The sequence below is a fragment of the Castor canadensis genome, chromosome 18 (assembly GCF_047511655.1).
Source record: "Castor canadensis chromosome 18, mCasCan1.hap1v2, whole genome shotgun sequence".
NCBI classification, from domain to species: Eukaryota; Metazoa; Chordata; class Mammalia; order Rodentia; family Castoridae; genus Castor; species Castor canadensis.
In genome coordinates this window covers 4,392,320-4,418,936 of record NC_133403.1, presented here as the reverse complement: position 1 = coordinate 4,418,936, position 26,617 = coordinate 4,392,320, and the positions used below count along the sequence as shown (strand labels likewise).

The 26,617-nt window shown below is 41.4% G+C and overlaps 1 protein-coding gene across 1 annotated transcript in view; it reads right to left on the bottom strand.

The window, feature by feature from the left end:
* Nucleotides 1-26,617, bottom strand: part of Slc5a1 (solute carrier family 5 member 1) — a 67,126-nt gene that overhangs the window by 3,388 nt on the left and 37,121 nt on the right. The window contains exons 6-14 of the mRNA XM_074061379.1: nt 20,626-20,731; nt 19,397-19,477; nt 17,947-18,167; nt 17,595-17,730; nt 15,517-15,624; nt 10,091-10,241; nt 6,585-6,753; nt 3,015-3,230; nt 1,422-1,530 (exon numbers count right to left, since the gene is read on the bottom strand). Coding sequence (XP_073917480.1) covers nt 1,422-1,530; nt 3,015-3,230; nt 6,585-6,753; nt 10,091-10,241; nt 15,517-15,624; nt 17,595-17,730; nt 17,947-18,167; nt 19,397-19,477; nt 20,626-20,731 — 1,297 coding nt within the window. The remainder of the gene's footprint in view (nt 1-1,421; nt 1,531-3,014; nt 3,231-6,584; nt 6,754-10,090; nt 10,242-15,516; nt 15,625-17,594; nt 17,731-17,946; nt 18,168-19,396; nt 19,478-20,625; nt 20,732-26,617) is intronic.

Here is a 26,617-nt window from a genome sequence, read left to right as displayed (position 1 = left end):
ATCCACTTTTAGAAAAATGGATTCATTTGCCCAGGGTAATAAGAAAATAAGTTGGGATTCAATCCTAGTTCTTCCTGATTCCAAATCCTACAGCTTACCTCTTCACTATCCTACCTCCTTAGTGAGTTAAAATTGGATAGGTTCAGGGCTGGAAATGTAACTCAGGGGTAGAATGCTTGCTTAGCATGTACAATGCCCTCGGTTTAATCCACCAGTTAGAGTCTGTCCTATGGTGAAAAACTAATCTGCACATTGTTAGTTATCAATACTCAAAATATTCTTCATCCATGTCCTTTTAAAATCTGTGATATCCTCACTCAATGTGGAGACATTTTTGGAGGTAGGAAAGGTAGGAGTCAGATTCACACCTGCCTGCTCCAGGGAAACAGAAAAAAAAATTGCCTAATTTTAGCACTATGGTCATCTGGCTATGGCTTGGGTGTTTCTCACTTGCAGTGACAAAAGTTTCAGAACTCAAAAGTCCTTACAGATCAAGAGCAGATTATTTCAGAGCTGGGACTACTCACAGTGTCTCTCTGTCCCTGATCCTCAATATGTGTGTGTTTATAAAATTAGGTGATACAATCAAATGATCTTTAGCATTTAATGAGTCTAGGCTTTTTTGAATCCCAATCTAGGGATCTATGACATTACCAATGGCCAGAGTCAGAACTTGTTTTGCTTTATCTGGTGCTGTATTTTAGAGGAAATGATGAGTCTTCTATCCCAGAGCCAAGTAAAGCACGTGAACTTGAGCTCCCATGCTTCTGCATGCCACACACATCCATTCTCCATGTGTGCACCTCTCCCATGGATGGAGAGGTGGATGGAAAAATTACAACACCAAAGCTGAAGAAAGCATTGACTTAAAGGGTAAGCCTTGAGATGGCATGATAGCTCAGTAGTAAAGCACTTGCTTAGCATACACTAGACCTAAGGTTCAATCCCCAGCACCACAAAAAAAAATTATAAAAGGAAAGTCTCTGAGCACTAAGCATCATCTTAGGCTTCTAGAGAAATTTGATTTTCTAAATCAAGAATCTCTGTCCCATACTCTCAGTGTCACTTGAACTGGACGTAGGTTTGTTTGTATTCATTGTCTGTACATCAGGAAAGCTCTAACAGTACCCCTAACTGTGCCCCCCTCAAATAAAGGGGAGCAGTAAGTTACTCATCTACTGATTCACTGGGCACTATAAAATATGAAGGGTGAGCACCTGGAATGATTTCGTACCTCCTTTCCCTCACCTTTTCCCAGGCCTCATAGTGAACTTCCCAAAACCCTTTTAGCCTTCTCTTCCCCCACTCTGCTCCTCACTGCCTCCCAGGTGAGAAATACAGGCTTTGAAGAAGGCATTTAGTGAAGGCTACAGTAAATTCTTGCTATTACAGGGGTAAATGTCTATGGATTGAGAAATCACCTATTTCAATGGTCTCCTTCACAGGCTCTTCCTGGATAACCTCGTCTTCTGCATCCAGGTCAATACGCTCCTCTTTGCTGTTACGTAGGCTCCAACACAGACGATGGAGCTGTGGAGAAAGCAGACAGGCTTAAAGAAAGTCCAATAGTGTCTTTGCAAGAGCAAAGACATATGCAACAAGAAAGCAAAAGGAATGTGGCCTTTCTGTACCAGCAAGAGCACAGATAACAGTTCCTGCCTACCTTGTTATCTCAAAATGTGTTGGGAACTTAGATGTAAATACACACATGTAAACACTAACCACTACAATATATGCATGTCCAGAGGCTAAGAGACCGCCTCGAGCACAGAAATGTTTGTTGAATAAATGAATTCTTGTTTCACATGAATAATTAACTTGTTCCTCTTAGCACTGAGAGGATAAAACAAAACTAGATAGCCTTTTGTCTACACTAGCAGTGTAAGATCATATTTTGGTACTATGTCATACTATGGAAATAAGAAACTCTGCATCATGAACCATATTAAAATAAGGTAGAGCTCACAGTTTCTACTCACATAGTCTAGGGTGTGAACCAGAAACCTGAAGAAATCTGAAAATCAGTACAATGTGTTCATCCCAACCATACTCTGTGGTGACTACCTTGATTTCTCTACTTCAAGAGTAAACACAGAACTAAATGTGTTTCAGGCTCCCATACTTTCAAAGACTGCGACACTGGGAAGCATTTGGTACAACACAAGGAAAGCCTGTCACAGATCAAGCCAAGAAACCAGGGGGTGAGTCTACACAGCTATAAAAGCAGGTTTTGTTTGATATTAAGGTTTGTCTGTGAGATTTAACAAGGATGAGGTCTCTTAGAGATTCCACAGGCCCTTGAAATTGTGTGTGCATGAGTAAAGTGTTAACAAAACCCTTCCTCTTTCTCTATGAATAAATATGACCTTAGGTAACTTTCTAGCTTAGGTCCCTTGGTAACCTTAAAAAGGTAGAATGTCATGGTGGGTTATAAGACTATATTGCTTAGGGTAAAATAATTTTTATTTGGATAGGTAAGGCTAGGAAAAAACCCTAAACCAATGGGAGAATCTTGAGCTAAAGAAGTGTACTTATAATTTTTAAATCAATTGGACATTGACACTGTGCTGTTTTGAATGCCCTCTCCAAAACTCGTGTTGAAACTGAGTTGCCATTGTGACAGTATTAAGAGGTAATTACTGATCTAATTAAAAGTAATTAAGATCTAATTACTTTTAGAAGTAATTGATCGTGAGAGCTCTGTCCTCATCAACCGGTTAACGTTTTATCATAGGAGCACTTTTCTGATAAAAAGATGAAGTTTGGCCCTTCCTCTCTCTCAGTCTCTGGACTGAAGCTTGTATTGTGAGAACTCCTGCTGAAGATATATGCTTGATAATGCTTATGAGCACACAGTGTTTCCTGCCCTGTATCCCTCTAAATGAAACCACTGGCAAGCATGAACCATATTAGACATGTAAGTGTGAGATGTCTAAACGAGCCAAGGCTAACCAAAGATGTCACTGCATGAATGTGAAAAAAGGGCAGGAAAGGTCTCCCAAATGGATACTCACATGTACATCTGGAATGGGTTTGGTGAGGAGGGAGATGACCAAGACGGTGATGAGAGTAATGACAAAGAGGATAATGGCAAAATACAAGTAGTGTACCCCACAGATAATCGTGGGACAGTTGCTGGGCTCCATGCAGCTTCCACTTCCATAGGCAAACTCAGTAATCATACGGGAAATCCCAATCAGAAATCCTAGGATCAGTCCCCAAAAGGCTCCCTGTGAAAGAAAACCAATGGTTGACTAATGTGAAATCCACAAAACAGGTGCACAGTTTAACATTTCCAGGAGCTTGGTGGAAGCTAAAGAATAAAGGAAAGAGAAAAAGTAGCTTCAGACCATCTGAAACCAGAATATCAAGTTCAAAATATGCCTGAGACTGTTAAATCAGGCTTCCAGTGGGCTTATTTTCTTCCAACAACATGGTTTCCTTGGGATCATAAAACAGTAGTCCATAATATAAGGAATAAAGTGTTAACACCAAACCTTAATCCCCAAAATTCCTTTTAACTTAAACCATAATTTGAGAGCTGGGGTGTAGTTCAGTAGTAGATAACTTGTCTAGCAAGTGTGAGGCCCTGGACTCAATCCGTACCACTGCAAAAATAATAAACCTCTCTACCTGCAGCTACTCTTACCACCAGCCTCTAGATTTACGCACATTCAGATATAAAATAATTACTCCTAAAGTGTTTTGTTTTCCTTAAAGATGTGGAAAAAGAAATTAAGTCTTTGGGGGACAAGGAGGGGAAGAATTTTTCCATACAAATATAAATAATCCTTTTTTACCCTACCTCAGCCAATTTAGTTTGAGAATACAAAATTATACTATATGTTTTGATGTTAAATTTGGGACTTGGCAAAAAAACAAGCAAAAAAGTAAAAGGAGGTCTACTGGCAAGGTGGAAAGGAAAGGAAAAAAGGGGAGATAAGAAAGAGTAAATAATAGAGCAGTGGACATGATCAAGTTACATTGCAGTCACATATGGAAATATCACATTGAAACCCCTTACTTTGTACAATTAATATATTCTGATCAAAGAACTGAGGTTTGTACTTAAGAAATAAAAGACTAAAAACATTAAGGGACTGTTTTTCAGGAAATTTTAAACCTTTTTCTTTCTACCCTCTTCTTACTTTTCTTCTTTCAGTCATTCCTTTCCTTCTTTCCTTCTCTCCTTCCTTCCTTCCCTCCCTCTCTCTTCTCTCCTATCCCTCTTCTTTCTCCCCTCTCCCTCTTTCTTCTATGATTTCTTTCTTTCCTTTAAATCAGCCCTCACTTAGAGGACCACATGTACTTTTAACAGCCACATGTAAAAAAGATCCACTGACCAATGAGAATGTGTTCTTAAAATGGTGACCACAAAGGATACTTCATGATTTTTTTCAAGTGCTGACCAGTCTCTTAGCTAGGCATTGGTTCTCATACACTTTATATTCCAAGTGTGTCAAATTACCACTTTTTTTTTCTTTAAGAAAGTCATGTATGTTCATATGCCAGGGTTTGTCCAAGTAGTTCTCTCTATCTGGGAGAGCATGGCTCTTCCTTTCCTGATAACTTTGTTCTAGTTCTATTCGGAACTAGGCAGGTGCACTCTTCTTGCTGTGGACCCACCTCCATGCCAGCACCAACCCCACAGTTATGTAATCACTCATTCACTTCTCTGTTTCTCCATCTGAACTAGGAGCTTGCCCAGGAAAGGAATCGAGTTTCACTCATTTTGAGTTGCTAGTGCCCAGCCCCATATCTGGCAACTAGAAGTATCTGTTAGGTGAATAAATGAATAAGGAAAAATGAAAAATAAGTTCCCATTCAACCCCCATACACTTATTCCTTCAAAAAAAAAATCTTGATTTTAGCTGGCATGAATTGCCAAGGCTTTCATTTGTTTCACAACAACATTTTATTCCTCTCATCTTTATCCTTAAGAGGCTCTTTGAAAATATCTGGTAGTCTTTGATCTTTTCCTCAAGACTTCAGTCATGCCTCAGAAACACAGCTCCTCAACCTTGGCACTGTGATATTTGGGCTGGCTAATTCTTTGGGAGTGTTGTCTTCTGTATTTTAGAAAGTTAAGCATTTTCCTGACTTCTACCTAGTAGACACCTACAGCATTATTTCAGTCATAAAAATCAAAAGTATTTAGACATAACTAAACATCCACTTTGAAGTGACAGAGGCAAAATCACCTACAGTTGAGAACTATTACAGTCTGTACCAATTTCTTAGCTGTATTATTCGAAAGCACTTGCCCATTGCTGACTTGTGTGGGCTTATGGCCTCTTGCAACACCAAGCTAGGCTTTTGAACACATTTTCTTAATTTGTATTTTAGAATCTCCCAGAGAACCATGTTTCTGCCAGTCCATACTGAAACTTATCCCAAGATGTATGTCTATGTCTCTAACCTGTCAAGATCACGTTCAGGTTTAATTCTGATCTCTCCAAGGTATTTATCTATGCACCCAGAAAACCTGAACTGTCTTTCTCATGGAAAGTGTTGAAAGAAGAAATGCATGTGCAATGATTTATGTACCTCAAAACTGGGCTACTCCATCAAGGTAGTTCCCTACCTGACAATAGCTAGTAGAGTATACATCTGTTTCTGTCCTATGGGGGAGAAAGGAAGTGTTTCCAATCAAAACCATGTCACCACTTACATATTGTTTCAGGCAATTGCCATATGGTCAGCACCTCCATTCTTTCCCAACCCTTCCTAGACAGCTAAGCAATATCCTGGTTGGACAGCACATCTATCCAAAGACATTGTTTTCATTGAGCTTCAAAACCTGCAAGGGCACCCTATTATTGATCCAAATTCTTTAAGCTACCTCTCAAAGGGGCTGCTCCTAATCTAACCTTGACCTGCAGGTCCTGACAAGGAAATCACTCACCTTATCCTTATCCTTCCGTTTCCACATTTGGGCAGAGATGGTGTCTCTCTACCTTGAATTCCCTCTCTTTCTTCTCCAACTTTAAATCCTTTCAATCCTACCTCCTCCCAGGAGCCTTTCCTGACAGTTTCAGCCCATGTTGACTAGTCCTTCTTAAATCCCTTACTACTTCCATTTTTTGCCTTACGTATTTTATGACTCACTTGCTATCTATGTTACTTTCTTTGCAGATAAATTTCTTGAGAATCAGGACTTTGTCCTTCACTGGGCCCTAAAAAGTGTTGCCTGGCAAGCCACGTTCACAGCAGAGTCATTGAATATAACCCATGCTAGGACTTTCTCTAGAGCTGCTCACCTACAAACTTCCTAAGGGAAGTTTGCAGTCAGGTCAGAATATAAGAGTAGATTTTTTTAAATGTACAGTATTAGTTGGAACACAATAGCAAAGATAATGTGGGAGAGTCAGAAAGAAAGCAAACCCAATACTAACTCTGAAGGAGTTCACTCCAGCTGAGAGCCCCATAGTGCCTTGAGGCATTCCCATACAAACCTTTAGGAATACATCCATTTCTGCTTAAGATCTCTGGGAAACAGAATACTTCTCACAGAGAATATATACACCCCTACAGGAACTTCTGTGGCAGACTGGTTTTTCTGGACATGGGAGAATGATACCTACTGGCTCATTGACTCTCTTGCAGAAAATAGCAAGCACAAAGACAGCTGCAATGGGTGGTCCCAAGTAACTGGTGATGGACTGGATGTAGTCAAAGAGCTGCCCACTTTGAGCTGACTGCACAATGGGCACCCAGGCGATGCTGATGCCAATCAGCAAGAGGATGAACAACCTGAAATCAAAGCACCACAATACACTGTCAATAAATAACGCTAATGGTGCATGTCTGTAATCCCAGCACTTCGGAGGCTAAGACAGGAGGACCACAAGTTTGAGATCAGGCTGGGCTACATAGCAAGTTCCAGGCCAGCCTGGACAACATAGAGAGACTCTATGTCACAAGAAGGCATAACAAAATGCACTTAAAGCTGTTGAATATCAGGCGGAAAGGGGAAAGGGTAAGGAAGAGTAATAGAAGATCTTAGACTGATGAAAGTTCAACGTAGTCACAGGTGAGAAACTATGGGGAAACCTATTTGAACAATGAATATACACTTAAAAATAAGGACAGGAAAGTAGAACAGGTTCTGTTAGGGTGTAGGTGTTAACAGGAGGAGAGAGGATGAATGAGAGGGTTACAGGACAGTGAATAGTCAATGTACTTTATATAGTTGTATGGAAAAAAAACACTGAAATGTGTTAAATTCATTTTAAGTAGGGAGGGAGGGAGCTGAGAGAGAATGACAGTGGGATGCACCTAACCGAGGTACATTGTAAACATATGTGGAAATGTCACAATGAAACCCCTTGTATAACTAATAAATGTCAATAAAAAATTTAATTTAAATTAAATTAAAAATAAGTAACATCACATGTATAAATGGATCACCGTGTATATATACACACATCACTAGCAAATATGTGTACATGTATACAATGATATACCTACTATAACCACAGGGAGGGAAAACAGCAGTGAATTCATTCTTCAGTCTTTTTTCTTCCCTGTTACACAATATCATCTATACCTACAGAAATACCATTTTTGCCTCTGAGTAAGTAAAACACACTTGACTTCCAATGATCAACTAAAAAAACAAGGGGAGTTGTTTAAGAAATTAAAAGATAATTGTGAAGTACATGGCATAATTGTGACTTTCAGTTGTCCCATATCAGTTGAATTTCTGTGCTCTTTTCATTGCATATGTGGTTCTATTATTCTTCAATAAAACCTTCATTTAAAAAAAACGGCATGGCTCAAGTGGCAGAGTAGCTACCTAGCAAGTACAAGGCCCTGAATTCAAACCCCAATATCAGGGGGAAAAAATCTTTATTTAAAGAAAGGGAAAAAAAAGTCACCAAAACCCAGACACTGCCATACAAAACTCCCACTTTGAGCGTAAAGTATAAGAACAAGGGCTCACTGAATGAATAGTAAAAGTTATTATCTCCTCCTTACTCCTCAATGAGAATTTATAAGTAAACACTCTAATTAGGAAGAACAGCTGATATTTTCATCTTTCTCTTCTGTTCTACTTCATGTGCTCAAAACACTGAAGATTCTCTTCCGATCACTTATTACTTATGTTCTTGATTTAATTACAAAGAAAGCTGTGATTCCCTTACTTCACATGTATTTAAGACAAAAGAATCTCAAACTGAATGTCCCAAAGCAGTGTTTCACATATTCTCCCTCTGAAATGCCCTTCCCACTACAGTCTAATTTACCCAAACCCTACACAGCAGCTCAGGTCCCTCCCCAGGGCCCTTCTGTACTACGGCATACCATGCTCATCTCTTTCTTATCTAAGTCCCTGGTTACTCCCACAGTCCACACAGCAGAGTCTGAAATTGTTGCATGCCTCTGTGAGTTTATCTATGGATGGCACAAGCCCTAGGGCAGTAGTTATAGGATATACAAAAATGTGAGACCCCACACAATCTTAGAGCCAGAGAGTTTGTTGCAAAGCAACAAAATGGTTTTCTTTCCCATTTTACAATTGAGTCTTATAAATAACAGGAAAATCCAGTAAGTGCCTTTCTAAAGAAAAACCAACCAAGGTAACAGTGCTACTTTCTATGGTGCAGAGTATTAGATTCTGGACTAGTGAGATATCTCCTTGGTTCAGCTGTCTTGTTGCCTGAAAGTGGCTGCCATTTTTCTTTTCCTTCCTCTTCCTTTTCTTGTTGATGAGGCCAATGAGGCAGCAGCCCAGATCTCTCCTGCATTCGTGAAGAACCTTTCCTACAGGTGACATCCCAGGGACTTGTTCCACCCGCTCCAAGGAGGCTGAGCTACCTTATTCTCCTGGGCAGATATAGCAGAGTTTCTATCTGTCCAGACCATCTTCTCCTGAATAATCATCCCAATGATATGATCCAGGATGTTCTCATGCTTTTGGTATCCTGTTATGCCTATTAGCCATTTGACAATCAAAACTGTGTGTAGAGAGTGCTGGGTGTGCTGATGGACACTTGTAATTTTAACACTCAAGAAGTAAAGACAGGGGATCATGAGTTCAAGACCAACCTGGACTATATAGTGCAACCCTGTCTCAAAAAAACAAGAGTTAGGGATGTAGCATTGCAAAAAAAAAAATGAATGCATATAGCTTCTAGTTTGGTGTTTCAGACTTCATAGAGCATATTCACAAGTGAAATCTCACTCAGCCTTCACAATGGGCCTGCAAAAATGTTGCATCAAGAAGTTGAGACAGCAGCACTACTGGACTTGGCTCACACACAAAGGGGAAACCACACACAGGAGGGATAGGGAAAGGGAAGAAAATCAAAACTTTGAAAGTGGTTCATGTGTTCACTGTAGAGGAACGAATAAAGTAATCTAAAACTGACAGAGGCCACTATGGGAAGGTGACCGGGAAGTAGTGAAGAGGTCTGGTAGAGATGGACCAATGTGGGTTGTAACACACACATGCATGAAAGCAATGCTAGGAATCTCCCTGTATAGCTAACTTGCTTTCAAATTAGCAAAAAATGCCATGTTTTTCTTATTACCTTTTATGTTTTTTCTTCAACAAAATCAGAGAACAAGAGGGTGGATCAGGTTCTGCCAGGAAAAAGGCAGTGGGGAGGTGGCCCAAATAATGTATACACATGTAAGTAAATACAAAAATGATAAAATAAAATAATAAAAAGGGAAAAAAAAGAAGCTGAGACATCAAAGGCATTTGGGCTTCAAGGAAAGCCAGTGTGGAGAGTTAAGAATGAGCACTGGAGTAGTATGAAGAGTCTTGGAAAAAGACTTAATCACCTACAGATTCTGGTCCAGGTTCTGCCACTGTCCAGGCTATCTGGGTTTAGGCACACTGAGCCTTATTTAATTGTTGGTAGCCTAAGGGTTAGAGCCCCTTTTAACTCCAGAGGGGCGTTGTTTGATAACCTCCAATTTGAAATTAAGTGCCACTGAAGGGAAAATATAATTAGCCACAGAGATCACTCCCATTCTCCCAGTCATTCCCCTATCTCGTCTAGTTTGAGGGGTAACACAGATGGAGCCTCTCTGATCATTCATCTTTCCACGGTACATGGCAGAGAGAAGCTGCATTTACCTTCCTGCAATCATGAGCTCTTTCTCAGATGCTCCCTTCCGGATCTTGGTGTAGACGTCCATGGTGAAGAGGGTGCTGGCGCTGTTGAAGATGGAGGTCAGGGAGCTCATGAGAGAGGCCATCATGACGGACAGCATCAGGCCTCGCAGCCCTGGAAGAAAAGGCAGTTCTGAGTGGAACATCCAGGACCTCAGCTCTTTAGGACTCAGAAAGTATGAGGATTCAAGGTTTGTCTTCTGAAACCATGCTGTTCTCCAATTTATCTCTCCAAAAAGAACAGAAATGGACTGTGGCTTGAAAGTATATTATAAGCTCACAGAAGATAAGAAAAATGCTAGAGACAAAACATATATTTATTTTTGCAATTAAATGATAATGATAAGGATGACATGATGGTGATGATGGTAATGGTGGTGATGGTGGTCCTGCTGGTGTTAGTGGTGGTAGTGATGGTGGTGGTGGTGATGGTGGTGATGGTGACAATGGTGGTGGTGGTGATGGTGATGGTGCTGTTGGTGGTAGTGAGGGTGGTGATGGTAATGGTGGTGATGGTGATGATGGTGGTGATGGTGGTGATGGTGGTGATGGTGGTGGTGGTGATGGTGATGATGGTGGTGATGTGATGGTGGTGATGGTGGTGATGGTGATGATGGTGGTGATGGTGGTGGTGGTGATGGTGATGTTGGTGATGGTGGTGATGGTCATGATGGTGGTGATGGTGGTAATGGTGGTGGTGATGGTGGTGATGGTGGTGGTGGTGGTGGTGATGGTGGTGATGCTGGTGGTGGTGATGGTGATGATGGTGGTGATGGTGATGATGGTGGTGATGGTGGTGGTGATGGTGATGGTGGTGATGGTGGTAATGGTGATAGTGGTGGTGATGGTGATGGTGGTGATGGAGATAGTGATGATGGTGGTGATGGTGGTGGTGGTGATGGTGGTGGTGATGGTGATGGTGGTGATGGTGGTAATGGTGATGGTGGTGGTGATGGTGATGATGGTGATGGTGGTTATGGTGGTGGTGGTGGTGGTGGTGATGGTGGTGGTGGTGATGGTGGTGATGGTGGTGGTGGTGATGGTGGTGGTGATGGTGATGGTGGTGGTGATGATGGTGATGGTGGTGGTGATGGTGGTGATGGTGGTGGTGGTGGTGGTGGTGATGGTGGTGGTGATGGTGGTGGTGGTGGTGGTGATGATGGTGATGGTGGTGGTGATGGTGGTGATGGTGGTGGTGGTGGTGGTGATGGTGGTGGTGGTGGTGGTGATGGTGGTGATGGTGGTGATGGTGGTGGTGGTGATGGTGGTGGTGGTGATGGTGGTGATGATGGTGGTGGTGGTGGTGATGGTATTAGTGGCTGTGGTGGTGGTAGCAGTGGTGGTGGTATGTACTCCCATTTGATGGGACTTTTCTAAGGTCTCTCATGATTATAGCAGAAAGATACTTAAACTAGAATAAAAAAGGTAAGATTCTCAAGAAAGTAAAAAGACTGTGAGGAAAATGTGCAAATCATATATCTGGTAAGGGCCTATTACACAGAGAATATTTTTTTAAAAAACTCCTATAACTCAATGATAAAAAGACAACCCAATTAAAAATGGCAAAAAAAATCCAAACCATTTCTCCAAAGATGTATAAATGGTCAATAATGTCATAAAAAGACAACATGACATCAAGGAAATTCAAATCAAAACCACAGTAATTGCTCCTTCACACCAACTATAATGTTAATCTTTTTTAAAAGACATACTATCAAGTGTAAGTGGAGAAATGAGGAGCCTCTTACATTGCTGATGGAAATGTAAAATGTCAAAGCCATATGGGAAAATGTCCAGTAGTTCTTCAAACAGTGAAGCATAGAGATGCTCCATGAGTTATCAATTCCACTCCTAGGGGTCTACCCAGGAGAAATAAAAATATTTGTAGCAAATATTTGAAACAAAAACATGTGCAGGTTTATCTATAGCAACCAAAAAGTAGAAACAACTCAAATGTCCATAAACTAATCAATGGATAAATAACTGATAAGTGGACTATCATGCAATGGAATATTCTTAATAAAAAAGAATGAAATAAAAATACATGCTACAACCTAGATGAACCTTGAAAACGTGCTAACTGAAAGAAACTAGAAACAAAAAACAAATATTATTATATGATTCTTTTTGTATGAAATGTCTAGAATAGCCAAATCTATAGAGAAAGTATATTTGTAGTTGCAGAGGACTGGGAAGTTGGGGTGAAACAGGGAATAACTATTCGTTTCTTTATTGGGTATAAGATTTTTGGTGGCATTGTGGTTTGAACTAAGTCTTGCACTAGGCAAGCACTCTAACCCTTGAGCCACACCTCCAGCCCTTTATGTGTTAGTTATTTTTTAGATAGGTTATCACACTTTTACCCAGTGCCTAGCCTTGGGCCATGATCTTCCTACCTACACCTCCCATGTAACTGGAATTACAGACATGAGCCACCATGCCTGGCCCCAGGTACAGGATTTCTTTATGGAGTGATGAAAATTTTCTGAAATTGACTTGTGATCCTGTCATTCCTTTAAATTTTATATCTGTAACTAACTTTATGGTCTCAACTCCAACCTTGCAAAATGAATTATAAATGCTACCACTCCTAATTGTCTTGTCATTTGCTGGGGAATGTTTGAAAGTGACTCCTCCTGTGTTTGTATAATGTAGATCACAGACTATTGCAGCTATAGAAGGAGTTTAAAGATTATCTAGTCCAACGCTCTCATTTTTCAGTTGATAAAAAAGGTTCATTTCAAGGAGTTAGTGAGTAGGGCCTTCAGCCTTACCTCTGTTATTTGTTCAGAGTTACTTTACAAGTTAAACTAGTATAGAACTCTCCCCTCTTTTCCATACTCTTTCCCTTAATCATTCAACAAATATTTATTGAACATAATTTTATAGCAGTCTAGGCAAGAAATAATGGTATATCAGAGAAGGATAAGCAGAAGTAAAAATAGAAATAGGAAGAGGAGTATAACACATTTAGGAGAGGCTAGGGATACTGTTCAGTGGCAGAATGCTTGCCCAGCATTTGAGAGACCCTGGGTTCCATTCCCAGAGCTGCATTTTTTTTAATTTTAAAGAGATATATAGAAGACAAAATGGACAGAGTTAGAAGTAGACTGTAGGGGATTACTTACTGGCTGAAAAAAGGAGGGTGAATCTGCAAATGGGACAAAAAGGAATTCTCAAGTGATTGAATGCCTGACTAGCAAGCACAGGGTCCTGAGTTCAAACCCCAGTACCACCAGAAAGGAGAAGGAGGAGGAGGAAGAGGAACAAGAAGAAGAAAATGGAGGAGGAGGAGGAGCAGGAGGAGGAGGAGGAGGAGGAGGAGGAGGAGGAGGAGGAGGAGAAGGAAAAGAAGAAGAAGAAGAAGAAGAAGAAGAAGAAGAAGAAGAAGAAGAAGAAGAAGAAGAAGAAGAAGAAGAAAAGAGAGAAGGAGGAGAGGAGATCATGCATGAAGTCTGTGGTTTAAAAAAATCCTCCCTCAAATTCCTCAACTCCAGCCTGAACCTAGTAAATCAAAGCCAAATGACAGACCAAGATGCTGTGTAGTCTGGGAAAAGTCACTTCCTCTCTGAGTGCCTTGGTTTCCTCAACTATAAAATGAGAAGTTTGACCAGATGGCCTCTAAGTTTCTTTTCAGTACTATCTTTTAGTTTATTTTAAATGTACATGATTAGTATTTATGAATATTTTATCTCCTGAGATCTCCTAACCTAACCAGACTTATAGACTTTGAACTACAATTGAGTTTTTTCTTCAATTAAAACATAAACTCAATCCCACATATCAACCCCAAAACTCTAGCTCTTCCAGAATGAAAATTAAGTACTCATTCAAGGGGGTGAGAAGCCCCCTTGAGTTCTATTCACCTATAGAAGTTGCAACTTCTATATAAGAAGTTGCAACTTCTTTCTTCTAGAACTAAAAATCTTGCCTTTTTCTCCATCTATTTCTTTGGAAGAGTCTAGAAGTCAATTCATTCTCCACATAAACCTTCCTTGAACTAAGGATGCTTGGTTCAGACCTGTTATATCTGTTGGAAAGCTTTATTTAATTATTAATTAATAAATTAAAATTATATTTGTTATAATATGATGTTTCAAAATATATATACATTGGGAGATGACTTAATTGAGCTAAACTAACATATCCATTGCCTTACATCTTTGTCATTTTTATGGTGAGAAAACTTAAAGTCAATCCTCAGCATTTTCAAGTATATACAGTACAATGTTGTTGACTAGAGTCACCCTACTGTACAATTGACCTCTTGAACTTATTCTCCTAGTTAATTAAAACTGTTTATCCACTACTCCAAGTTTACCCCAATACACACACTCACACACACACACACACACACACACACACACACACCCCTTTGACTCAGTCCCATCATTCTACTTTCTGCTTCTATGAGTCTTCTTTTTTCAGATTCTGAATTTAAGGAAAATCACGCAGAATTTGCTTTTCTGTGCCTTAATGTCCTCCAGATTCATCCATGTTGTCATAAATAAAAGGATCTCCTTCTCTTACAAAACAGAGTAGTATTCCCTTGTGTATATATGTCACATTTTTTATCCTTTCCACTGTTGAGAACTAACACTGATTTCATACCTTGGCGATTGTGAATAATGCTGCAATGAACCTGGAAGTGCAGTTACCTTGATATACTGATATTATTTCCTTTGGATATATACCCAATAAAGGGACTTCTGGATCATATGATAATTCTATTTTTTGCTTTTCCAGAAACCTCCATACTGTTTTCCATTATGACTGTTTTAATTCGAAGAGCTTTGAAAGATTTTCTAGAAGGACATCGAAAAGTCATGTTTTTCCCTAATGATAGAACCTTTCCATAAATCAGTGGCCATTTTATCCTCAGGTCTCACCTCTTGGAAAATGGAGCCATTCCCAACAACAGCCCCGCTCTTTAGCAAAATTTCCCGCACTCCAAGACAAGCTCCACTCCAATCAGGGACCCCTGCGCATGCACCAACCTCTTACCCTCCCTCTTCTATAAAAAGCCATGCCTGGCCCAGACTCGCTCTCTTCCTGTGCTATCTTTCCCAGGTCAGCCAGATGGCTCGTGCCTGTCATTAAACCCTGTCCTTGGACATGAGATTTTCTTGTGAGCAGCATTTTTACTAACACCTAAGAAATTGTCAGATCATCTCCTCTCCAAGCCTAACTGATGGGCAAGTCCAATGAAACCATAATCCTGGAGGTAAGTATAAAACCTAAAAACACTGCAATGAGGCTTTCCCTGTAGATCCCTCTGCCCCAGCCCAGAAATGGTTTTGCCCCAGATGGCACCCAGAAACCTAGGTAGAGCCTAAACCCAATCCACCTCCCAGTAAAGACCTCTCCAGCCTCCCAAGAAAGATCCTCACCATTAGGCATGAGTTCCACCACCAAGGTCGGGAAGGCGATGTTTGAACAACCAACCTTGGTGCCACAGTATTTCTCACATTCTGAGGGGACGACACAGGCAATTTTGTCTGGGGAGAAATGAAGAGTCATGTCAGCAAGAAGACATTGGGAAAATAGTTTCAAAGCTCACCTTCTTAAACCCAGGTTTCAACAAGACATTCTTGTCCACAGCCCTAAAATGGCACCACAAAGCTTCCAGCCAAGCCTTCTAGACTATGCTCCCGCCCTGCTGGCCCTGGTACATCTCCAGTCTCTGGCACAGAAGAACAGTTTCCTAGTCAGAGGAGGAAGGAAAACACAGAAGTACTCAAGGTAGGAAGGAAGGAAGTACAGTCCTGAAACTTTACCTCTGCTATCGCAGAGGTAATAGTCTTGTTTCCTTCTGAAAATCACAGTGATTTGTGACTCTTCATTTTTTTTTTTGGAGGGGCACAGGGGAAGGACTGGGGTTTTGAACTCAGAGCCTTACACTTGTGAGGCAAGTGCTCTATCTCTTGAGCCATGCCCCCAGCCCTTTTTACTTTAGTTATTTTTCAGATATGGTCTCATACTTTTTTGCCAGGGCCAACCTAGAAGTGTGGTTCTCCTACCTAGACCTCCTGCGTAGTTAGGATTACAGGAGTGAGCTACTGTACCTCACCTTGTGTCTCCCATTTTAAAGCTTACTTTAAGCAGCTCTTAGAGTCAAATGCCTAGATAACTGAGGAAATTGCCCCAGCAGCAAGACTATTGAGCACTACTTCTAAGGGCATGAGAAATCTGGGGTACAGATAAAAAAGAAACCCTGGGAAGAGAAAGGAACAAGATCTAGGGTCTTGGAGAAAATTCTAAAAACTTGTACAGACTTGAGATCAACAAATATTTGTTAAGTACTTACTACAAGTATATCTCATTTAGCGCTGTTCCACATAGCTCTGATTCATTATAGCACTATTTTGTAAATAAATGTGTATAATATCCATTGTAGTATGAACTAGGCAGTTAGCTATACAGTCATCCCCAGGAGTTCATGGGGAATTGGTTCCTAGACAGCCTTCCCCAGTGGATACCAACATTTAAAAAGATTCTCAAGTTCCTTATATATAGTAGTGTTTGCATATAACCTACACACATCTTCCTGTTTTCATTAAATCCTCTTCTTACTTATAATATCTAGTTACTAGCTACAACGACTAATTACTTATAATATCTAACATCATGTGATTTGTTATACTGTATTATTCAGGGAATGATGGCAAGCCAAACAAAAGTCTATGCATCTTCAATATAGAGGCGATTTTTTTTTTGAATATTTGTAATCTGTAGTTGGTTGGATCTGCAGCTGTGTAAGTCATGAATACAGAACGCTGACTGAGTAGCTAACTGACTAACTGAGCATTGTTCTTGTGACAGAAGAGCCAAAAAAACATGAAAGCACTACAAAGGCAGGCAGCCAATGACAACATGAAAGTGCCTCCAGATTGTCTCTTCTTTTCTGAGGCCACTCACCAAACTGCTGTTCTGTGGTGCTCTCCTTCTTTGAACCACTATTTCACATTTCAGGAAATAGTTTTGACTCATGAAGACTAACTAAATAATAACAATTGATAGCATGGAAATGGCACAAAAGGACCAAGGAAGACTATCACCCTAAATAGCAAAGCCCGAGACTTAGGACATCTTCAAATAGATGGTCCAAGAAAAAGAGTAGGGAGCAATTAGAGGTTGGGTGGGGTCTCTTGACATTAAAAATTGTGAGAGACATCACAGACACCACTACAGCCCTGGGTTAGGAAGGCAGAAGGAGCTACAGTTGAACAACCTAGAGGTGTATTATGACTTTAGGGGATTTTTAAAGTGAGAAAGCTATTCTCCGTGAAAGAAACCAGGGAAGACAACCCCAAAAGTTCTGTGCCCTCAACCTGCTCACGATCTGAGCAAAGGAGACGATGTTTGGCCATCATGACGAGCAGAGAAGAGTGTAGAAGAGAGGGAGCACGGACCTGACGGGTTTTAGGAGTGACTCAGGGTAGCCCGTGAGTCAAGCGAAAGGTGTTACCTGTATACAGAACACGACTGATCATCCCTGGCATCACCATAATGAACATGGGTAGCAGTTTCAGGTACCCGCAAAGAATGCAGCCACCCTTCACGTGAGACATGTTCTTGGCTGAGAGGCAGCGCTGCACAATGACCTGCCAGGGAAAGTCCCGTGAGGGAAGGACACAGCCTAGAGACCCTGTGACACCTCCCACTATCCCAGCTTCCCCATCCAGGTCATGGCCTGGGTCTCCCAAGTCATTAGGGCTCAGTGACCCATAGTGACCCATTGTGAGCCCTCCACTACACTTCTCAACCCCACGAGACTCAGACAGGAGTTCCCATCCAACCTGCCCATCCAGCTTGGGTACCTGATCTGTGCACCAGTACCACAGGGCAAGGATGCTCATCCCAAAGATGAGTCCAGGCCATGGGATGTCTCCCGTTATGGGATCTCGGAAGATGTGGAAGGAGTCAGCCCTCGGGGTATAGCATTTTTCCTCGATGGTGGTGTTTCCATAAGAAATCAAGCTTGGGATGGCTTTCATGTACTTTTCCATGAAGCCCTCATACCCTCCCACTTCACTGAAAGCTGAAAAACATTGTCACCAAAACAAACATTGTGAAACTTTCAACTCTATAGTGGTTTCTTTAGCAAGTACCTGAAAAGCAGAGAATTCTACCATTGGAGACAGCCCTCAACTGTGTGATCTTGGGTAATCTACCTTTCATTCTGGGCCTCTGATTTCTTATCCACAGAATGGGATTATTAACCTTGCCAAGCCCTCTTCAGGGCTACTTTGAGGTTTCAAAGCAATAACTTTGTGAAAAGTGTTCCGACCATAAATTTCTTCCACAAAAAAGAAGGTATGTTCTTTATTTAAAGAAACACTTTGGTTTTAGACCAGATGCAAAGACTCTTATTTTTAGCCTCACCCCTGTTGTTAAGCTATGGTCTTTGGAACTCAGAACACAGAGGTAGAGACACACAGTGACTTTGGGAGCCTGGACACGAACTTCCACTCCAGGTCCTAGCAGTGTAATGGGCAGACCAAGAATGGGTAAGGAACCAGGAACCCTCCACTTCTCAGCTGTGCATCTTTGAATAAGCCACTCTAGTCCCTGTCCTGCTGACCCTTGAGGCCTACTGGGCAGAACCAAATGAAAGTTCTTGGAAAACTGAAAGAGTGGGTAAGAGTCTTTGCACATCACCCAGAGAATCTTGGGCTCCTAAAAATAAAATGTATTTGCATATCCATTCCAAAGTTGTGCTTAGGATTTTTTAGACAATTAAAATTTCAAGAAATTGGGGGGAGGAGGGACTTTGAGTGGTGCAATTTTTTTAAATTGTGTCAAATAATATCACTGAAAGGAAAATTATCACCTACTATGAACAATTCATAACAGAGTGGCCATTTAATCCCAGCGTAGACAAGAAATAATCTAAGATTGAAATGACAATATTTGAATGTATTTACCATGGTGGATATTTAAGCAAAACATTTTTCCCAGTTTCTCTGCAGACAGAATACTAGATTATCACAGGCCACACTGGGGACCACTGACCCAAGCTAAAGAGAACAGCAGGGAATCCAGATGTTCTCTGAGCCAGCCCCAACCTCAGTACTCCAGGGGTGAGAGAGCTGCCCACACACACCCAAAATGATGGCCAGTCTTGCCTGAAGCACTGCCCTTGGGAAGACAGAGAGCACCCAAGATCACTGTCTGGGCTGGGGACAGGCAAAGAAACCAGATTTGCTTTTCTCTTCCTGGGGCCCCATACACCTGCCCCCACCCTTGAGGTGTCCTAGCCTCACTTACCAAACCCAGTTAGGATTAAAGATCCCACCAGCATGATGGCCGTCTGCAAGGTGTCCGTGTAAATCACAGCTGCCAGGCCCCCTAAGCAAGAAGACAACATGTCTCGGCTCATGTGGAAGGTGACATGTCTGCCTGCTTCCTTTTCTCACCCACACCCCTCTACCTCTTCTGAGAACCAGTCCCGTGTCTCCCTTAACCTGACACAGTATTGCGATGGTCTGTATTCCCAGCTTCCACTTTTCACAGAAACACTTCCATGGCCTTGGGGAAAGGAGAACATTTCTCTCTACTTGAATGGCAAGAATCTGATTCGACACTTTTAAGCTAGGAGGTCAGAGGAGATGGCTCCTCGGTGGTAAGAGGGACCATCTTCCAAATGAAGACAGAGAAGAACAAACAGCTGGCTGTCAGGGGCCTGGGGACATTACCAAATTAGCCACTTTTGTGTCCACTCTCCTTTTTTTTAAGTGACTTCTTGTCCTCAAAAATATGGGGCTCCAGGAGTGGGGCCAGTGGCTCAAGTGGTGGAGTGCCTGCTTAGCAAGTGTGAGGCCCCCTAATAATATATAATGCATATGGGTATATATAGGGCTCCAGTTGAGCATCAAGTTCCATTTCTGACCCTACCCTCCCAAACTAGGCAGAGTAACATGCTGGCAAAGGTGTCCCCAATTCTTATTCATCTTCTCTGGTCATCTCTTGGGTCATCCTCTAAAACCTCCTTGTAGGTATCCCTGTCTCCTTCCCTGTCGTGGCTCCCAGTTCCTGTCACATAAAACCCAAGGCCTCTGACTGATGGTGAAGCGTTAGGCCCCACACTGGCCCACCCCTTTACTTCTCAGTGACCACCCTCCTCCAGCCAAGCACATCTGCTGGCTGCATCCCATGTCATTGCCCTTTCCTGCCACCATTCCCTGCTCTCACTTAGTCCTGCACCTGGTATTTGTCTGATTGTCACAATTTAGCCAGTGGCTGCACAACTCCAAGAGCCAAGCTCCGCCTGAACTCCTGTAAGAAGTAGCCCTGGCTGTCCCAGTCAACTCTGAACCTATCAGAGACCATTCCTATGACTTGTAGTGGAGATTCAGCAAATACCCATTCTCAAGCTGTTTCTTACAGGTATCTGTGCTTCTCAAGAGGAGAAATCGTATCTCTTATTTCCCTTCATCCTTCAAAAGTACCTTCCCCTGAGCTGGGTTTGAGCTGCTGGTTCATCAGCATGGACTTACCTGTGATCGTATAAAGGGCAGTGATTGCTAGTAAGATAATGATAGCCAAGTATATATCTAGCCCCAATGCCAGATTGATGAAAATGGCCCCAGAGAAGATGTCTGCCTGGAAGGAGAGGAGAGGCAGAGTGAGAAAAGCCAGTCGGTCACAGGGTCTACACTCTATTCCTGAGTTACTAAGCAAGCTGTATTTAAGATGATAATTGTTATTCCATGAGAAAAAAAAAAGATTCCATTGTCAAAGAGATCTGTGAAGTGCTGGATTAGACAAAATTAAGCCAGTTTCCTTGCCACACAATTTATCTGAGCCTTTAATATACACCATGAACTGAAAATCCTTAGAAGGGGAACGTGGTACGCAATGCTTCACAAACTTATTTAATGATGAAACTCTTTTTTTTAACCAAGGAACAACCATTAACAGCTTAAAGTTCCTCTCAATCCACCTGCTGACTATTATTCTTAGCCATTATCCGTGGTTTTTAACACCTCAGTGTACACAGGTTTATCAGATCTGTTCCCAAAAGCCAAGTCTAAATACCGCAGGGTCCATGAGTGGGAAACCCCAACTCCTACCCAGAAGTGGAGAGAGACTTCAATAGCATTATAATTTTATCTCCCCATCCCACACAGAGTTCATCTTGACTCAAACACAGCTGAGCCCTCTTATATGGCAGGCTTGGTACTAGGTGGTTCTATCTAATTCTCTCATGCAGTTTTCAGGGAAATTGTTCTCAATTCACTCCTGAACTCACTAATTGATGAAATTCTTCCACCACCTCCCTTTCTTCTCCTCCCCACGTCATTCTGAACCTTCTTCTACTTGGCTGGATGATGCAGTTGCTAATATCACCCAGCAGAGAGCACTGAAGGTATCCAAAAATAAATTTTTGTGTCTTCTCCAAAATACCGCACTACCAGGAAAGGTAGCATTGAAGAATGAACATGGTGAATCTTTTCAAATCTTCAGTTGCAGAAGAAATTCGGCTTCCCCTAGATAAAATGTTGTGATTTTTTTATTGCATAAAATCTAAGCGCCTAGTCAGAACCCTAGTTTGGACCTCACAGTTGGACTCAGCTCTCTTGCATCTCCTTTGTATTCTCATCCCTACCCCTTGCCCCTTCCTCAACCCCACTGCAGCTCCTCAGAGCCCTCTGTGGTTCAGGTCACCATCATAGCCTCCTGTCCTTCCTCTATGGTGTGAATGTATCCTCCAAAAGTTCATGTGTTGGAAACTCAATCTCCAAATCCATATGTGAACAGTATTGGAAGTGGGGCCCTTGGGAAGTAACAAAAATTAGATGCCATCAGGAGGTCAGGACCCCCATAATGGGATTTTTTGGCTTTATAAAAAGCCAAGAGAGGGGCTGGAGGAGTGACTCAAGTGGTAGAGCACTTGCCTAGCAAGCAGGAGGCTCTGAGTTCAAACCCAAGTACTTCCAAAGAAGACAAGAGACCTGAGTTTGCAAGCTCCCTCTCATTATGTGAGACACTACAAGAAAGCCTTCATCAGATGTCAGGACCTATTCCCTTGGCCTTGGCAGTTCACAGAACTGTGAGAAATAAATCTCTGTTCTTTATAAATTACTCAATCTCAGGTATTTTCCTATAGCAACATAAAAGGAACTAAGATACCCTCCCATCGCCTGCCTCTATTGTACGGTCTAATAGCAACTCCACGCTTTGTGCTAATGTCTGCACTCTCCCTCAAGATAGGTCTTCTAAGGACCCCATGCCACAACTCCAGTCCTCCCAGACCTTCCTTGCAGATTTTCTCACCCCAGGAGACCTAACGTCATCACCATTTCCAGTGAAAGAGTATAGGCACAGCTAGGAGGAGAGATGGTGACTTCAAAAGAAAGACCCCACCTTCGGGGCTGGTGGTCAGAGAACCTGAATTTTTGATATAGGCCTGAGTGACCTTGGACAAAACATTTCACCTCTCCACTTATAAGTGTCTTCATCTTTAAAGCAACAATTCCTAACGCCAGTAGGTTTTGAGTTACAGTGACTGGAAGTAAGAAAGAGCTGCAGGGTCCCACCCAGGTCCTAAGAAATAGCTCCTACATATGCTAGACTTATTAAATGTAAAATGGAAACTTCTTCCTGACTTTGTTTCTGGGGCTACTTGAACTTATGCTGTCCCTCCCCTCCCATGTTGCTATATAGTCACACAAAGTTATCTAAATTAAATTAAAGGGGCTTCATTAGCCAGAGGCTGGTGGCTCGCAGCTATAATCCTAGCTACTTTGGGAGGCTCAGGTTGGGAGGACTGAAATTCAAGGCCAGCTTAGGCTAATAGACTGTAAGTCCCCATCTCGAAAATAACCAGAGCACAATGGTCTGGGGGTGTGGCTCAAGCAGTAGAGCACCTGCTTTGCAAGCAAAGAAGCCCTGATTTCAAACCCCAGTCCCACCAAAAAATAATAAAAGAGAAAAAAAAAGTAAAGGAGCCCCATTGCTTGATTTTAGCAGAATGCTGTTTAGTGCTATACACTTTTGATTTGGCAGATTAGCTAATAAATGTAAGTGAATTAGAAAAACATTCCGAGGCCACTACTAATTTAGAGTGAGTAATTTTTAGTGCTTTATGACAACACACCATGGTAGACTGTGACACTCTTGTTAATATTTGCCTTACTGTCATTAGTCACAAATAAGTAACACACGACTTCAAGATAATGCTGTAAATGGAGTCTATAAAGATTCCTTGGAAGTGATGAGCTAACACCAAGTCTTGTTTTTATGAGATTTTATTTGCGTTGGTGCAGACGAAGGATTCTAAGCAAACCTCCCTGGTGTACTGAAGAATCCAAGGACAAATTCTTCCTCTCATGAGTCATTCCTCATTTCAGAGATAAATTCTGCCCTCCAAACCTCAATGCCAGAACTAAGTTAATATAGGTGACTTCAGCCACTTTTGCCTGAGGGCTCTGGCACTAGTCTTTGATCCTCCCTGGTACCCCATCTTTTTTCCTGCTTAACTCCAGGTTTTTCTTTTATTTCAACCAGATAATTTTACAGTTCATAGGCTTTCCAATGAATGTATTGTTTTGACCTTTAAAACACCATTGAAAAGTTTTTTTAATTGCTTTTCTGAAATGTTTTCTACAGAGAGCAAAGTCTTCTTTTAACCAAAAATTGCTTTCATTTATTTTTAAAATAAAATAAATTTTTAAAAATAAAATCGCTTATGGCCAGGCAAGGTAGCTCATACATATAAGCCAGCTACTTAGGAGTACCTTTTCATTTCTTTCTTCCTTTTTTTTTTTTCATGGTGCTGGAAATTGAACATAGAGACTTGCACATGCTAGGTGAGAGCTCTACCTCTGAGCGAACACCCCCAGAATATTCTGATGAGCAAGGCATCTAGACCCGAGGATGTCTATATTAGAGAAGGTTATAATTACTTTTTCTCGTCCTAAGACTTTCTTAAATGCCTTGGCTACATTTTCCTGGCTGTTTCAAAGGTGGAACAGAAATTTTAAAACAACATATTGATTAATGGCCTATGGTTATATATACACACATATAATATAAAATTATAGACTAGAAAAACTATTTACCAAGTTCAAGACAGCATGTAGCTTTCAGGAAGAAGGGAACCAGAAGTAAAAGGGTGGAGAAAAGTTGTGCTTTGTTTCTTTTTAAAAATGATGAATTGTTTTGACAGCTATAAAATCTGAGAGAGATATATAAAGGTGCTTGCTATATTATTATTCCTTGTGTTTTTATATGTTTGAACTATTTCATTGCTTTTTTTTTTCATTTTAGAATACACTATCAGCCTTGATATAAAGGAGCTACCCTATAATCCTACAAGGTCATTTGTTTCACAAGTCATCCCAGATTGCTCCTTTCCTAAGCTACTATTAATTGTAAGGAAGAGAGAGAGAAAAGGGGGGAGAGAGAGAGAGAGAGAGAGCGCGAGAGAGAGAAGGGAAGAACAAAATAGAGGAAGGGAAGGAAGGAAGGGAGAGGGGGGAGGGAAGTGGGGAGGGAGACTTCTCCAATGCTGCTAAAGAAAAACCAACTTGAAGTGAAATAGAAAAGTATGCTCCCCTAGACCAGGGATGGGCAAACTTTGTCTGTAGAGTCAGGTAGGAAATGTTTTAGACTTTGAAAACCACACAATCTCTATCAAACTCTGCGGTTGAAGCATGAAAGCTACCATAGACAATGCATGGCATGGTTATGTTCCAATAAAACCTTATTTACACAAGCAGACAATAGATTGGATTTTTGCCTAAGGGCATTATTCCCATCACCCTGAAAGTTTGGATGAACAATCTCCATGAGAGTCTTGGGAAGCAATATAAAAATACAGACTGCAGTGGAAAACCTCTGTTTGAGTAACCGAGTCTCTGCTTGCAGTGAGTCCTGGGCAGGTTGCTTGGTCTCAGTTCAGGTGTTTTAAGATTCTGTGATTTTATATATGCATTTCCTGCCCATCCTGTCCTAACCAAGATGTATCTGAGCACCCAATAAATTCTGCCTGGCAATGAGTTTTCAGGTACAGATGCCTTATTACTCAAATTTCTCTTTCCATTTGTGACAATGAGTGACCCGTGTAATAAGCATTCAAACCTTAAGCAAAAGTCAAAGCTTTTATCTTTGCCCAAGGATCCAAAGTGTTCAGTGGAGTTGCTGTAAAAGTTTATTGCAGTCATGATCTGTGATCACTGCCCCAGGAAATATAAACAAAGACATTCAGTTATCACGTGTAAATCATAAAATCTGCGGCTTTATCTCAAGTGATTGTGCATATTTGAATAACATACACCATGCCAGGAAATCTTTCAGAACAAAATGCTTCTCAGAACTTGATAAGGCAGGAGCTCAAGAGGATCAATAAAATTTAGGAGTTCATGAAGTGGCAATCAGTGCTACCTCTCAGAACCCAATAGGACATGCCACGAGATGGTGACCACAGCCAAGGCTCCAGTCCACTAGTGCCCAATATTGTGGGCCATATCTGGGTCATCACTTACACACCTCCTGGATCCCTACACCCCCTCAAAACTCTCCTATCCAGACATGGATCTCACAAGGCCTTCCCTCCCCTCACAAACTATCCATGCACACACACACACATACACACACACACCCCAAAACTGGCTAATCTTTGTGTGCAGTATAAATTCCTTACTACCATACTGTTAATCAACAGTTCTTTCCTTTTACCCATGCATATCCATGAGCCCTGCACTCCTGCATATCAGGCTCCTAGCAAGTAGAGCTGACATCTGGGCAATTCTTTTTAAAAATTCATGGTCTCTCTCTTCAACAAAATTAGAGATAAGGGCAGAATAGTTTCTGCCGGGTAGCAAGGGGTAAGTGTGGGTAAGGGAGGGGCAAGGGAGGGGGCGGGGGGAAGTGGGGAGATATGACCCAAACATTGTATGCACATATGAATAAAATAAAAATTAAAAAAAAAAAGTCCCAGAATTTCAGGATGGAGACTGAGCCTAGGTTGTTGGATATTGTGAATAACAGTAATAAAACAGTAATGGTGACCATATATGTCTAATCATTATTATAGTGAACACCTACCATGTGCCAAACATTGCTTTAAGCTCTTTGCATATATTAATAAATGGTGTCCTCCTTAAAAAAAAAAAATTCATGGTCTATGACCCATGGCCAACCTAAAGCCAGCTAAATTTACAAGAACAAAGCTTTGCCTTTTTGCACAAATATCTCTCCTTCAGGTCCTTCATAAATCCAACACTTGGCTCTCTCTTCAGTCCTTTTTCTCAACAACTCATTTACAATGTGAGGTTCATTTAAACAGCTCTCAGTTTTCCTGGGACATTGACTTTTAATCTGGTCTGTACTGGAAGAATGTAAGACTGAGAAGACAGGAGGACCATAAAGACAAAAGATTTGGATTCAGTGTCAGAAACTCTGCACCTCATCCGTTCTGCTCCTGTTTCACTCCACAAAGTCCCTTTCCCTCTCTGGCCTTCAGTTTTCCCATCTGTAAAATGA